At 52.1% G+C, this 13,377-nt stretch overlaps 2 protein-coding genes across 5 annotated transcripts; one reads left to right on the forward strand and one right to left on the reverse strand.

The window, feature by feature from the left end:
• Positions 1–1,568: 1,568 nt before the first annotated feature.
• On the reverse strand, positions 1,569–5,223 carry LOC139791739 (rab-like protein 2A). Of its 2 annotated transcripts, XM_071734336.1 has the most exons (8): positions 5,049–5,221; positions 4,844–4,873; positions 4,693–4,772; positions 4,027–4,106; positions 3,210–3,321; positions 2,450–2,547; positions 2,134–2,217; positions 1,569–1,875 (listed from the first exon to the last, which is right to left on the reverse strand). In XM_071734336.1, exons 1-8 carry the CDS (start codon positions 5,174–5,176, stop codon positions 1,795–1,797), a joined length of 693 nt encoding a protein of 230 aa, XP_071590437.1. In that variant the 5' UTR covers positions 5,177–5,221; the 3' UTR covers positions 1,569–1,794. The 2 variants fall into 2 exon arrangements, with proteins under 2 accessions (XP_071590437.1, XP_071590438.1); XM_071734337.1 differs by lacking the exon at positions 2,134–2,217 and having other exon boundaries at positions 5,049–5,223.
• A 49-nt stretch (positions 5,224–5,272) lies between these two features.
• Positions 5,273–11,156, forward strand: NME6 (NME/NM23 nucleoside diphosphate kinase 6). Of its 3 annotated transcripts, XM_071734339.1 has the most exons (7): positions 5,273–5,413; positions 5,533–5,635; positions 5,714–5,825; positions 6,415–6,575; positions 7,113–7,288; positions 7,546–7,584; positions 10,573–11,156. In XM_071734339.1, the coding sequence occupies exons 1-5, from the start codon at positions 5,327–5,329 to the stop codon at positions 7,277–7,279; spliced, it is 630 nt and encodes a 209-aa protein (XP_071590440.1). In that variant the 5' UTR covers positions 5,273–5,326; the 3' UTR covers positions 7,280–7,288; positions 7,546–7,584; positions 10,573–11,156. The 3 variants fall into 3 exon arrangements, with proteins under 3 accessions (XP_071590440.1, XP_071590439.1, XP_071590441.1); XM_071734338.1 differs by lacking the exon at positions 7,546–7,584; XM_071734340.1 differs by lacking the exon at positions 7,546–7,584 and having other exon boundaries at positions 5,714–5,753.
• Positions 11,157–13,377: the final 2,221 nt, after the last annotated feature.

The raw sequence follows: 13,377 nt of genomic DNA on the forward strand, positions 1-13,377 counted from the left end.
ACCATTGGGCACCGGTCTGTGAATAAAGCTGGCTGTGTGCATGCGAGCAGAAAGAGGCTTTTTCTGCACAGCAGGTGGGGACTGCGGCTGAGGGAGCAGGAGCAGAGGGAGGCAGCAGACTGCAGGACGATGCTGGCTGCTGGCAGCAGCAGGGCTGTGCTGTGGCCTGGCAGGAACAGAGCAGAACCTTCTCCACGCCAGCCACGGAAACAGGGGAAATGGGTATTTTTCCCAAAGGGGAGCCTGGTGCAGTTTTGTGCTGTGGGAGGCAACTGGGGACTCTGGGCTGAGGTTATGCCCGGTGGGTGACCAAGCTCTGAGGAGGGAAGAGAGTGAGGGGAGAGGAGTAGGCTTGGGAAGGGTGGCAGACTGGGAATGCCTTGGAGATGTCAGGCTGCAGGACAACGCAATCAGGGAGAGGAGTTACAGGGCAAGAATCTGCTCTGGCAGCCCAGCTGTTCTCCTTTGGGTCTGGGGAGGTGTAAGGCCTCAAACAGCTCCAGGGCAGCAGCCAGGGCATCCAGAAAGCCCTTGGCACTGCTGCCAGGAGTGGGCTGCCAGGGAACGGGCTGTGGGAGACCCTTCTCCTTGGGGGTCAGGGCTGGGACCGGGTGATGCGGGGCCCTGGGTGCCGAGGCAGTGGAGGAGGTGCAGAGCTGCTGTGACTCTCAGAGTGCATTTGGGGTGCTGGGGACCGTGCAGGGGTCCCAGGGAGTGTGGTGAGCACGCTGTCCATAAGGGCAGAACAAGGTGGGGTGGCAGGAGAGGAAAACCTGTAGGGTGGCCTGGAGCCCAGAAACCCACCTGGCTCGTGCCATGCAGTGTCCCCAGGGCTTCCTGGCCCAGGGGGAAAGCTCTGGCCCTGCAGAGCTCCAGCACTGCCTCTGTGGCCACCATGGCTGGCTATGGGGAGCCCACCCGTGTGCCCGGAGCCTGCTCTCTGTTGGAGGCCATCCTGTGCCAGAGCTACACTCCTCATGGCACTGAGCTGCTTTTCCACACCCTGCTGCTCCCCAGAGCTTGTCTCTCCCCCACCTTGTGCAGCTGGGAGAGCATTGCAGAGGATGGAGGTGGCACTCCTGCATCAGAGACTTCCAATGGGCTGGGAAGCTTGCAGCAACTCTGCACAGAGGAGATGGTGTGCAGTCAATCATCAGGTCGCCCAGCCACACACATTTCTACAATGTTCCTCAAGGAATCCATGACCCTGCTGGATCTGGACAGTGAAGGTGTTCATGCTTCAATGGTTCCCATCACCCTTCCTCCTCTGTCAAGGCAGAAGAGGATGGGGCTGTGCTGTTGATGGTGTGGAGGTGGTTGAGTGCAGTTGGGCTGTATGGTTTTGAGACTCCCCGTGATCCAGCTCTACTGGACCTGAATGGAGAAATCCCTCATGTCCACAAGTCTGCTGCTCCTCACTAGGGTGGGGAAGGACACTGCAGCAGAGTTCCTGGGAAGATATGGAGGCAGCACTGCCTGGGTTGGGAAGGGCACGGGGAGAGCTGGACACTGGGCTGGCTGTAGGTGACTCTTGCAACCAAAGTGCAGGAAGGATGCAAAATCAAAGCTTTATATAAAAAAAAAAAAATCTTTAGTGTTTGTTTTTTCCAGTAAGTACCATTGAAACATTGGGGCAGGGCCCTGCCCTGCAGGTCCTAGGTTGGCTTTGCCTCTTCTGGCAAGTGGTTGGTCATTCCCAGAGAGGGTCCCACAAGAAGGGTGGAGGCCCAGCTGCCCCTCAGCAGAGCTCCTGGGGCATGAGAGGAACCACCTGCCTCTGTCCAGCCCCGGGGCTCAGGCAGATGGGGAATCCTCCTCGGGGTAGCTCTTCTCTTTATTTGTCAAGTTCTCACTCTGCTTCTGCAAGTCAAAGCTCTGGAAAGGAGCAGGACAAGTAGCTGGTGAGAAGTATGAGAGCAGCAGCCACATTCTGCTGTGCTTCTTTTAAATTCAATCTAGGGCAGTGGGGGCTCTTTAGAGGGTCACCATCTCAACCCTTCCAACCTAAACACAGGCAAATCTATGCCTGCCAAGTTCCACCCTTTGCCACAGGCTCTGCTTTCCCTGGGGGCAGAGAGAGCTGAGCTGCTGATCACTCAGGGGGAGTGCAGGGAGGGGAGACCTCCTCCTTACCTCTAGCTCTCGCATCACCTCATCCATGAAATCTCCTGAATTCTGTTTGTAAGCAACTGCCAGTTTGATGGCATCATTGAAGAGCTGAGGAGGAGAATGCTTGTCACACAAAGGAGTGTGACATATGGAAAGTGTTGTCCCACCCCAAGAACCAAAAAAACCCACCAGCTTCTGCAACTACCTATGGATACCCAGACCTCACAAGTCTCCAGGCAGATGTCCCTGCCCATTTTCTGCTCTTGATGCCACAGCAGACTCCATGTCCCTGGACTATGGAGGGGTCTGATGGGTGCTGAGCCAGCTAGCTGTGTTTTACCTTCACTACATTAGTGCCATCTGCAGCAGACACAAAGTAAAAGGGCAAACTGAACTTCCGGGCAAAGTTGAAGCTTTTCTGGGTCATCTTCATATCCGCTGTGGGGGCAAAACAAGGAGAAGTAGTGAGTGAGACAGTGCTTGGGGCAGAAGGCACATGCAGGAGGGGCAGGACAGATGGAGTCCAGAGCCTGATTTAGCTGTCAAGGCAGCCTCGTGGCAGTGCAGGGTGAGAGTCCTTCCTGAAAGCAAAAGGGTTTTAACAGCTTGATGAGAAGGTATAGAATGGAAAGAGTTCTTGTGGGTTTATCCATGGTGCTTAACTGAATTATAGATGGGCTCTGGTGTGCTACAAACCCCAACACTTTGCTGTTTAGAACACACCAGTTCACATGCTGGGGAGGCCACAGGATGGGTTAGGTTCCTTCTCAAGCAAGACATCCCCCAGTTTCTGACTAGGTACTGCTCCAAGCAGCTTCTGTGTTCTTGCTGTATGAAATGGGCAGCATGGTAAGGACAGATCTGGAAGAGCATCCCTTGAATAAACTTTAAATGGATAAAATTTGTATTTTTAATTGCTATGAAATCAAGAGCCTATGAGACAGCACGCAAGGTCAGTGGGGCCCCTGCTGTTCCCCTGGTAACACACAGCCTGGGGGACTAACAGAGCTCATCAACAGATGAATGACATTCTTTCCCAGCCAGGTCAGAAGGGAATGACACCACAGTCCTGGGAGGCTGCAGGCAGAAGATCCACTCACCATCAATTTTGTTGGCCACCACGATGCAGGGGATCTCTGGGCGGAACTCCCGCAGCTCCTTGTACCAGCTGCTCAGGTTCTTGTAGGTGACTTTCCTCTGCACATCAAACACCTTGGGAAGAGAAGCAGCTGTCAGGGGGCCAGCAGCAAAACAGCTCCTGATCAACCCAACTCACACAAGACAAGTGCAGAGTCCAGAACTGTTCCCAGGAGGACATCAAAACAGGAAGCTGCCCTTTGTTGGGAAGGATGGAGGAGACAAGGGAGTATATCCACATCAGATGGTTAATGGTACAGACTCCAGCTAGAAGCCTGTATCTAGGGGTGTTCCTCAGGGTTATTTCATAATACTACAATGAGCACTCTACCACCCACAGCAGTGACCAAGCACTGGGAAAGATCTGCTTTGCTAAGCAGGGGCAAATGTGAGGCTCCTCTGTTCCAGCTACTGAAGTATCAATGAAACTTCATTGCCTGATGAGAAATTGGTAAGTCTGAGCAGCAGCACAAACCAGGAGACATCAGTGAGGAAGAAGTCAGGAAACAGGAATGGTTTGAGCTCATAAATGGGGAGCACAGAGCACAGGAAAAGAGAAAGGGCAGAAGAGCAGAGAAGAACTGAGGCAGAGCATGTCAGAAGAATCTTGACTGTATATTCCAAAAGTCAGATCACAGAACAAGAGAGGAATGTGCACTCTGTCAGGACTGATGCTGAGGAAGGACCTTCAGCTGTGTGTGCCACCTCACTGGAAATACAGGGAGAAAAAAAGTAAGGAGCTCCAGAAGACAGCAATGCCAGGGGAGTCACCACCCTTACCATGATACAAGCATGAGCCTTGTGGTAGTAGGATGCGTGCATGCTCTGGAACCTCTCCTGCCCAGCTGTGTCCCAGAAGTCTGTAAAACACACACAAAAAAAACAAGCTTAGAATGCTCAGCTTTCCAAGTTCTGTTTTCTTCATAACTTAAACCCAGGAGGCAAAGCCCATCCCAGTCTACTCAGGGTCACAAATCAGGTCTCACCTCACAAATCTGAAACATCCCAGGCTAAGGGGTTACGCAAAATCAAGATCTTTTCCCAGCCAGGCTTAGCTGTGGGTTGTGCTGACAACACACAAGTGCTGACAAGTTGTGTGTTACAAACACATCAGCACAGATGTCACCAGTGGACATGCGTTACAAAGGACAGTGGGATCAAGCTAGTTAAAAGCACAAAGAGTGCTACCAGTGTATGGTTTGTAGTCACTAGAGAGGACCTGGCACCAAAATCTAAATTTCTTGAAAGGGCTGGATCCTGGCCACAGTGGTGAACAGCCAGGGGCTGCCACAAACACCCCCTCACCACTTCACAGGACCCCCCAGCCATAGTTTTGGGCCCATTTTCAGATTGCCTATACCCACAATACCACGCCTGCTTCATCACGCTCTGCGACCTTGTTCCTGGGGGGTACATAGACCACCCAGCCGGGCCCTCCCCACTTACCCACCAGCACCTCCTGCCCGGCCACCGAGGTGCGGTGCTTGTAGAGGGTCAGGGCGAAGGTGGAGAGCTGCTGGGGGCGGCTGCGCCCGCGTTAAGGACCCGCCGGAGTAGCGGCACTGAACCCTCCCACCCCCACACTCCAGAAGGATACAAGCCGTCGAGCAGGAACCGCTCCAGCAGCCTGCGGAGAGAGCGGGGCACGGCGTTAGGGTCTCGGCACGGTCTTAAGTCCTGGCCACGGCGTTAGTCCGGGGCACAGAGCTAGGCCTCGGCAGGGCCTGAGCTAGGTCTCGGGGAACCGGCAGCTGCTCCCCTCCCTCCCGCAGGGAACCGGCCGGGCCCGCGCCCACACGCACTTGGACTTGCCCACGGCGCTGTCGCCCAGGCAGATGATCTTCACCGTCTCCTCCAAGCTGGACGCGGCCTCATCCCGGGCCTGGGCCCGACCCCGATCCCGCTCCTGCTCCTGCTCCTCCGCCGCCATGGCAACGCCGCCGCCTCACAGGCCGCGCCCCCTTAGAGACCACACCTCCCCCTCTGCCCTGCCGCTCTCCCCTCCCCTTCCTTACGTCACTTCTGCGGCCTCCGCCCCGTCTGACGTCATCATCGCGACGCCGCCGGCCGGGCGGGCAGGATGGCGGCCGTCGGTGCTTCTCGGCCGCTGCAGCTGACGCTGGCGCTGCTGAAACCGGACGCCGTGGCGCATCCGCTGGTGCTGGAGGTGAGGGCGGGGCGGAGGGGAGCGGCCGGTGCGGCTCGGCCCGTTCCGAGGGTCCGGTTCGGCCCGGCCGGTGGGTCCGGCCCCGCCGTGCCCGCCCAGTCGCCCGCCTCTGCCCTCAGGCCGTGCACGAAACCATCCTCAGCAACCGCTTCCTCATCGTGCGCGCGAAGGAGTTGCGCTGCGGGCGGGAACAGAGCCGCCGCTTCTACCGAGAGCACGCGGGTAGGCGGCCGGGGCTGCGAATGGGGCTGCGGGCAGGGCCGGGCCGGGCGGTGTGAGCTGTGCTTCTCTCTCCCTTAGGGCGTTTCTTCTACCAGCGGCTGGTGGAGTTCATGGCCAGGTACCCGTCCTGCGGCAGCTCTGTGGGTGGAAGGGCCCGCGGTGATGTGGATGTATCTGATGGGGAGATGCGGTGTGCCCCGGGGAGAGGCTCTGGGCACGGGGATGTCCATCAGCAGAAGGACACGGAGCTGTTGGAGCCAGTGCAGAGGAGCCCCTGGAGCTGCTGGGAGGGCTGGAGCAGCTCTGCTCTGGAGCCAGGCTGAGAGAGTTGGGGGTGTTGAGGCTGGAGAAGAGAAGGATCCCATGGCACCTTCCAGTGCCTGAAGGGGCTCCAGGAAAGCTGGGGAGGGACTTGGGACAAGGGCCTGGAGGGATGGGACCCTGCGAGGGGGAAGGGTTTCCAGCTGGGAGAGGGGAGATGGAGAGGAGATCTTGGGCAGGGAGGGAGGAAGGGAGGGAGGGAGGGAGAAATTGTTTGGGGTGAGGGTGCTGAGCCCCTGGGTGCCCAGGTTGCCCCCAGAAGCTGTGGCTGCCCCATCCCTGGAGGTGTTGAAGGTTGGATGGGCTTGGTGGGAGGAGTCCATGATTGTGGCAGGGGTGGCACTGGGTGAGCTGTAAGGTCCTTTCCCACCCAAACCAGTCTGGGATTGGTAAGCATGAAGGAGCTTTGCTCTGTTTTTAACCTTTTCTACTTCTGCTCTTCCCTGGTCTTTTCTCAGTGGCCCCATGTGGGCTTACATCCTGGCCCACGAGGATGCTGTTCCCCTCTGGAGGGCCCTGATGGGACCCACCAAAGTGTTCCGTGCTCGGAACTGTGTCCCAGACTCCATCCGAGGAGCTTATGGCCTCACTGACACCAGGAACACCACTCATGGCTCAGGTAGAGCTGTTTGTGGGAGCTGAGGGAGGGGTGGTGGTGTCTGACCTGGCTTTACATCCTGAAGCCCCCTGGGTGATGTGTTCAGCCCCTGGCACTTTCCTTACAGCTCCCTTTCCCTGGGGTGGGGACAGGGCTGGGGTACCTGCCGCACGAAGGACGGGGAAACAGTTTGATGCAAACTAACTCCGTTTATTTGTACTCTTACACACAGTTATATACCTTTTTCTATCTCGCATAACATATGGAATTACCTGATTGATTAGTTACAGTTAGCATGTTACTACGCGATTAGTTACATGGTAGGGAGATAACAACCTCTGTTTTACACCACTCATCTGTTTTCCAGGAGATCTTGCAAGCAAGGGAGTCTGTAGAAAGTCCCGTGCTTATCTGGCATACCCGGGGCTATGTTCACTCCATGGTTTGAGTGATAACCAGCCTGTCTCCATCAATTGTTCTGTGCTATCAATACATGCTGCCTTTATACCTACAGGTACCCAGCTGGCACCTCTCACCTTCTCCTCTGCTCTCTGACAGATTCAGCAGCCTCAGCCAGCAGAGAAATTTCCTTCTTTTTCCCCGAGTTCAACGAGCAGCTCTGGTACCAGCAGGAGGAGCCACGGCTGCGCCGGGGGCCTGTCCACTACGACCCCACGCAGAGAGTGCACTGCCTGCCCCCGGGGGAGGGCACAGGGATGACCTGAGACCGCCGGGTAGGGCATCCTGAGCTGCACCACTGTGTGGGTCAGCCCATGAGGGGAGTGAGAAGCACTGTGTGGGGGTGTTCTTGACTTACCAAGGGGCAGAGCTGCAGCCTGAGGGGGGGTCTGGTCATGCAGTGTCCCTCGTGTTGGGGTGTGAGTGCTGCAGGTGGGTTCAGCAGAGGCTTGGGGGGAAGGGGGGCTGCCAGTTCTAGTTGGCTGTGCTGGTGGTGGGCCTTGGGTCCTGAATGTCTTCTCTGTTCCTTCAGGGAAACGAGAGGGGAAAAATAACATGAGTCTCTCTAGTGGTAAGCAGGGAACTTGCTGCATGTGAGAAGAAAATTCTTAACTGAAAGGGTTGTCAGGCCCTGGCCTCAGCTGCCCTGGGGAGTGGTTGAATCACTGTCCCTGGAGGGGTTTACACACTGTAGATCTGGTGCTGAGGGACCTGGGTCAGCACTGGACTCTGCAGAGCTGGGTTAATTGTCATACTCGATGACCTGAAAGGTATTTTCCAACCAAAATGATTGTCATTCTGCAGATCCCCTGTCCCTGCTCCCATGGGCCCAAGCTGAGAATTGAGGTGTCCTCAGCTGTGGGTCACAATTCACACAGTCAGGAGCCACGTTCCCTGACCAGCCTGCAGCACAAGTTGTCAGGGAGGTTTCAGAAGGGTATGGACTGCTCCAGTGCCTGCCAAGTATCTGCTGTTCTGTGCCTGGGGCACAATATCAGTGTGTGAATGGAACCTTCACAAAAAAGCCAGAGAAACTGGTTGGAACATGACCGTGGGGGTTCTGTGAGGAGCTCTTGACACTGAGACTTGTAACAAAACACTCTGGCACCTCAAAGACCTCGGGTACAGAGGAGGAGACACAACAATGATCAGGGAGCTGGAGCAGCTCTGCTCTGGAGCCAGGCTGAGAGAGTTGGGGGTGTTGAGGCTGGAGAAGAGAAGGCTGCAACGGGGAGACCTCAGAGCACCTTCCAGTGCCTGAAGGGGCTCCAGGAAAGCTGGGGAGGGACTTGGGACAAGGGCCTGGAGGGATGGGATGAGGGGAAAGGGTTTTAAATTAGAGAAAACTAGATTTAGATTGGATGTTAGGAAAAAGTTCTTTGCCATGAGGGTAGTGGGAAAATGAAGTGGGTTGCTCAAGGAGGTATTTGAGGCTTCATCCCTGGGGTATGCAGCGTGGGGCTTGAAAAAGCTCTGAGTGACCTGGTCCAGTTGAGGGTGTCCCTGGTCGGACTAGATGACCTGTAGAGGTCCCTTACAACCCAGATTATGGTTCTGTGATGTTTTTGCCTGTGGAGGCACTGGGCTCTGAAGCACCACAGCCTTTGTGTTTTGTGGACAAAATCATTTCATTATCCAGAGAACTGATAAAACTGATTAATGGTGGTGCATGAGGACTTGGATTGCAAGGTTCTGGAGTGCTTACTTGTGTTGTCCTGCTGGGTGCATTTAGAGATCTATTCCTGTGTGAGTTTCTAACCCCTGTTTAAAAATAGTCCCCCACAAGCTTCTTTCAATTCTGGTGTTTAATTTAGTTTAATTAGGTGTTTAATTAAGGTGCTCTGCTGTCTTGCCTGAATTTCTTGTGGATAATCCCAAGCAGGCTGTGTTGGTGAGGGTACCTTTGGGCTATGCCTGGAGCAGGAGGTTTGTTAGGCTGGCTCCCCTCTCTGACCTAAACAAACTGGTCACTAAAGCTGTCAGTTGAGCCTGAAATTTACCAGTTATTGTGTCATGTCAATCTTAGACAAGTGTCAAGAATGCTGTAAAATGTTGGGAAAATGTGTAATTGTGGAAAGTGCTGCCTAGAACCTCCTGGGTTAAATTCATCAGTGTTCATGTTCTCCCCTCACCATTGCACCAGACAAACTGCAGTGCTTGTTTTGTTCCAGGCACAGATCAAAAGGCCCCATGTGGATTTCAGTGCTGCTCTTAGTTTATGTTTTTCCAGTTCCTGGAGTCTCAAGTTATGTGTAGGTTTTTGTTCCTTTTACCCTTTACTTTTTTTTTTTTTTTTTTTTACCTTTACATTATGCTTTCCTTTGTGGATATTAATCTGGGCAGCTATTAGATGATAATCCCTAGTTTATGCTTCTAATTTTAAGTGTTTATTTTTTCCTACTCACTTGCAATTATTGCATTTGGGGAAACTGACCCTCTGAAACTCCAGGCACTGACAGCACTGGCTTGGTGGTGTGGTCTTTTCACTAAGATATTATCAAATCCCTGACAAGTGGGGGCCAGGTGTTTTTTCTATGTTAACATTTTTTGTTCAACCCAGGCTGTACCTGAGCAGATCTTGTCAAACCTGTGAAGTCCCCTTTCCCTGGACACAGTGTTTATTTTGCAACCCTAAAAATGTGCCAGCTTTATCAGGAGATGAGTATTGAAATACTTGATAAGTGCCAAAAATAATATAATCTCAGATCTCTCACAATCTCATGAGATGGCAGCAGATGCTCTCTGATTTAGACTCCTATGAAGAGTCTTTTTTTTCCTTTTTTCCCTGCCTGGTACTTGTTCAAGAAATGGTTTTTAACTTCTCGTATGATGATGATGCTTGACATGTTCTGCATACCCCCTGGTGCCTATGGGTCCTGTGGTGAATCACCTTTGATTTTGTAACTTCTAATGGCTTTAATTTTAAATGATACCTTGTACCCTTTGTCACTTTTCATTCTGCCCCTGTCACTACTAATCTGTCTTTACAGAGCAAGTTGAAACCTCCCATTTTTAATTTGCTTACACCTCAGTCAAACCATTCTGAAGAAATTTTAGTCATGCCTGGGATCTGGTGTTCTTTCTCTTTCATAAATATTTCTCAGTTGCTTTATTTGAGCTCCAAACATCCTTATTGTAAAATAATAAAAGCGAGTTGTCTGAATGCTGGTTTGGCTTGAGTTTGTGATGTCTGACACAAAATGATGTGTTATGGCCCTTGCCCTCATCCTGATGCTTTAATGCCTTCTCTCTGTTTATTTGCACCAAAGCCAGATAACCTCAATATCAGGCTGGAGGATACTGAACCAAAGTTTCTGTTGCAGTGCTCTGCAGACACGCTTCAGCCCTGTCAGTGGACAGAATTTATCCTACCAGTTCCTTGCCTTCTAGGCCTCTCCTTGTGTTCAGGATATGGACAGATTTCTGAAAAATTTATCTTATTTTCTTTTCTCTGGAAAATAATAGCACAGGCACAATTTAAATGTGAGGACTCCAGCAACACCTCATGTAAATGACTACTCTCTTTTTTCTTTCTTCCTCCCCCACCCCGCACACCTAGGTGTTTTGTGAAAATACAGAAGCCAGGTTTTGTTTAGCTGTGGTATTTTGGAAGAAAGAAGATCAAATAAAGAGGAAATCTGGCTAATAGAAGTACTAGATAGTCACTGGGGAACCTAATGCGAAGACATTGCACTGATGGGGTAGTTCATGTCCTGGACGTGTCAGTAATAGGGATCAGGATCTGATGAAGAGATGGAAACTGTTTCTGCGTGGGATCCTCTAGCTTTGAGCTGTGCATGGTATGGCTGTAGCTGTCCTGCCCCTGGACCCAAAGCAAGCCTGTGAGTGCAGGTGTTGTGTGTTTTTTCTTGTCTGTACCTCTGTTTTGTCAAGGCCTGGTTGAATTTTGGTTAACAAGTCCCCATGTAGCCCCTGCCTGCTCTGTCTTGGGTTTCAGGTGGGAGACTTAATTTTCTGTGATATGGTCATGGTCTGTTTTTGCTCTAGTTTGATGTTCAGGGTGTTGATAAAGGAAATAACATGACCAGCAAATGAAGTCAAGGGTTCATTTATTAGTGTGTTGAATCTGCTCTTCTCCTGTGGCAGCCCATTTCAAAGATCTGTTGCCTGCGCCATTAAAAACAAACATATTTTTGTCTGTTTTAATCTGATTTGCCCCTGTTTCCATGGAGTGTCCCCTCCTAGTACTGCTGGATTTCAGAGAAGGTTGGAAGGTCCTTTAAAAGCCACCCCGTCCATGCCCCCTGCCATGATCAGGGACTCTTCCCAACCAGCCCAGGTGGCTCCAAGCCCCATCCAACCTTCAACACCTCCAGGGATGGGGCAGCCACAGCTTCTGGGGGCAACCTGGGCACCCAGGGGCTCAGCACCCTCACCCCAAACAATTTCTCCCTCCCTCCCTCCCTTCCTCCCTCCCTGCCCAAGATCTCCTCTCCATCTCCCCTCTCCCAGCTGGAAACCCTTCCCCCTCCGAGGGTCCCATCCCTCCAGGCCCTTGTCCCAAGTCCCTCCCCAGCTTTCCTGGAGCCCCTTCAGGCACTGGAAGGTGCTCTAAGGTCTCCCCATGGGATCCTTCTCTTCTCCAGCCTCAACACCCCCACCTCTCTCAGCCTGGCTCCCGAGCAGAGCTGCTCCAGCCCTCCCAGCAGCTCCAGGGCCTCCTCTGCACTGGCTCCAACAGCTCTGTGTCCTTCTGCTGCTGGGGACCCCAGAGCTGCCAGTGAAGGCCAGGGGTGTTTCATACCTGTCACACAGATGTAGGACATTTACCTGGTGTGGATTTGCTGCCTGTGAGGAGGTTGGTGAGGCAGGAAGGCACAACCAAAATTACACATGGCTGTGGAGCTTCAGCTCTGTGTTTCCTGTTGCAATAACTTGGGTTTTCCATGAAGCTTGCTGTCAGTCAGGTGTTTTACGTTGACTGCTGCACCACTCTCAAATGATTTACCTTTTTCTCCTTTTAATACTTCAGCAACTTTGTATTTTTTTCCTGGATTGTGAAAATTTCACAGATGGGAAAATCTGATTAGAGCAAAGACCTCCACTTCTCTGCTTTGCCTGCTCAGGGTTGCTTGTGGTTACAGCAGAGTTAAACAGTTTCAAAGTTGTTGTACAGGGGACTGCCTCAGACTTTTTTAATCGTCCACTGGTGCCTTGTTGAGAAGTCTGACAGAAGTATCCCAGGTGAGAAAGGGGAGGTAGTTGGCACTGAAAATCTCATGGTGCCAAGGGGACAATCTGGGAACAAGGAAACTTCTCCCTCAAACTTCAGTCTGCTCTTCACACTGCAGCCACAGCAGCATTGCTGGACACATGGGCTGGACGAGGCCAAAATGTGCACAGCTATAGTTCATCTAACAAGAGATACACAGCAAAATCCAGTCTGTTCCCAAAGAAGCCTACTGGAGAGTCAAAAAATGGGCAGTTTGCTGGGAGCAGTTGGCCAGCCCTTCCTGGTGCACAACACACACATTTTTTTTCCCTGAAGAGTAACATCAATCTGTAAGCCATGTGTTGGGATGGCTTGCTACTTCCAAGCCTCTCAGCCAGTCCTGCTTGCTGCACACCCTTCTTGAATGCAAAAAATTATTTAAGCATCCATAGTTCAGAGACTCAATTAATAGAATCTGTCACAATGAGGCCCATTCTGGAGAGCCCCTGGAAAGGAACATCAGGAAAAAAAAAGGTGAATTGTATGAGGAAAAAGTATCAGGAAAGTTATCTCAGAGGAAAAAACCAAAACAAAACACCAAAAAATGAAACAAAAAACCCAAAACAAACAAATGAAAAACCCACCAAAAAACAAAAACAGAAAAAGCCAAGCCCAACCAACTATAAATTCAAACCAAAATCCTCCAGAAAAATTACATTAAAATTGACAACTTCTGACATGGGTTACCATGTGTCTTTCTTGTGACTGGTAGACAGAATGTTGTTTTTTTTTTTATCAAACAGGCAGTAGTGCAGCCTTGTTCAGGTGCAGGGTGGTCCATAACCACCCTGTGAGCCCCACTGGACTCTAAAGGTGTCAGAGTGGGACCCTCTGCACCCCCACTGCTGGCAGCTGGCTCTGCACTGGGGTGTTCTCCTGCTGAGCTCCCCAGCCTGTCCCAGTTTGATCTCCATTGTGGTGGAACTTGCTTACCACAGAAGAACCAGAAGAACCACCAATTCCTCCAGTGGCATGTCAAGCAGCTTGTCTGGAGTATACTGGTTCAAGGGGGGGGGTGTCACGGGATTATTGCTGAATGCTGCTTTAAACATTAAAAATAGAGAATTTCCTCTTGTCCCCACCTGCTCAGCTTTCTCCCCACATCTGTGGTGAGGGAGGGCTAGGGGCCCT

This window comes from Heliangelus exortis, chromosome 1, assembly GCF_036169615.1.
Source record: "Heliangelus exortis chromosome 1, bHelExo1.hap1, whole genome shotgun sequence".
Lineage (NCBI taxonomy): Eukaryota > Metazoa > Chordata > Aves > Apodiformes > Trochilidae > Heliangelus > Heliangelus exortis.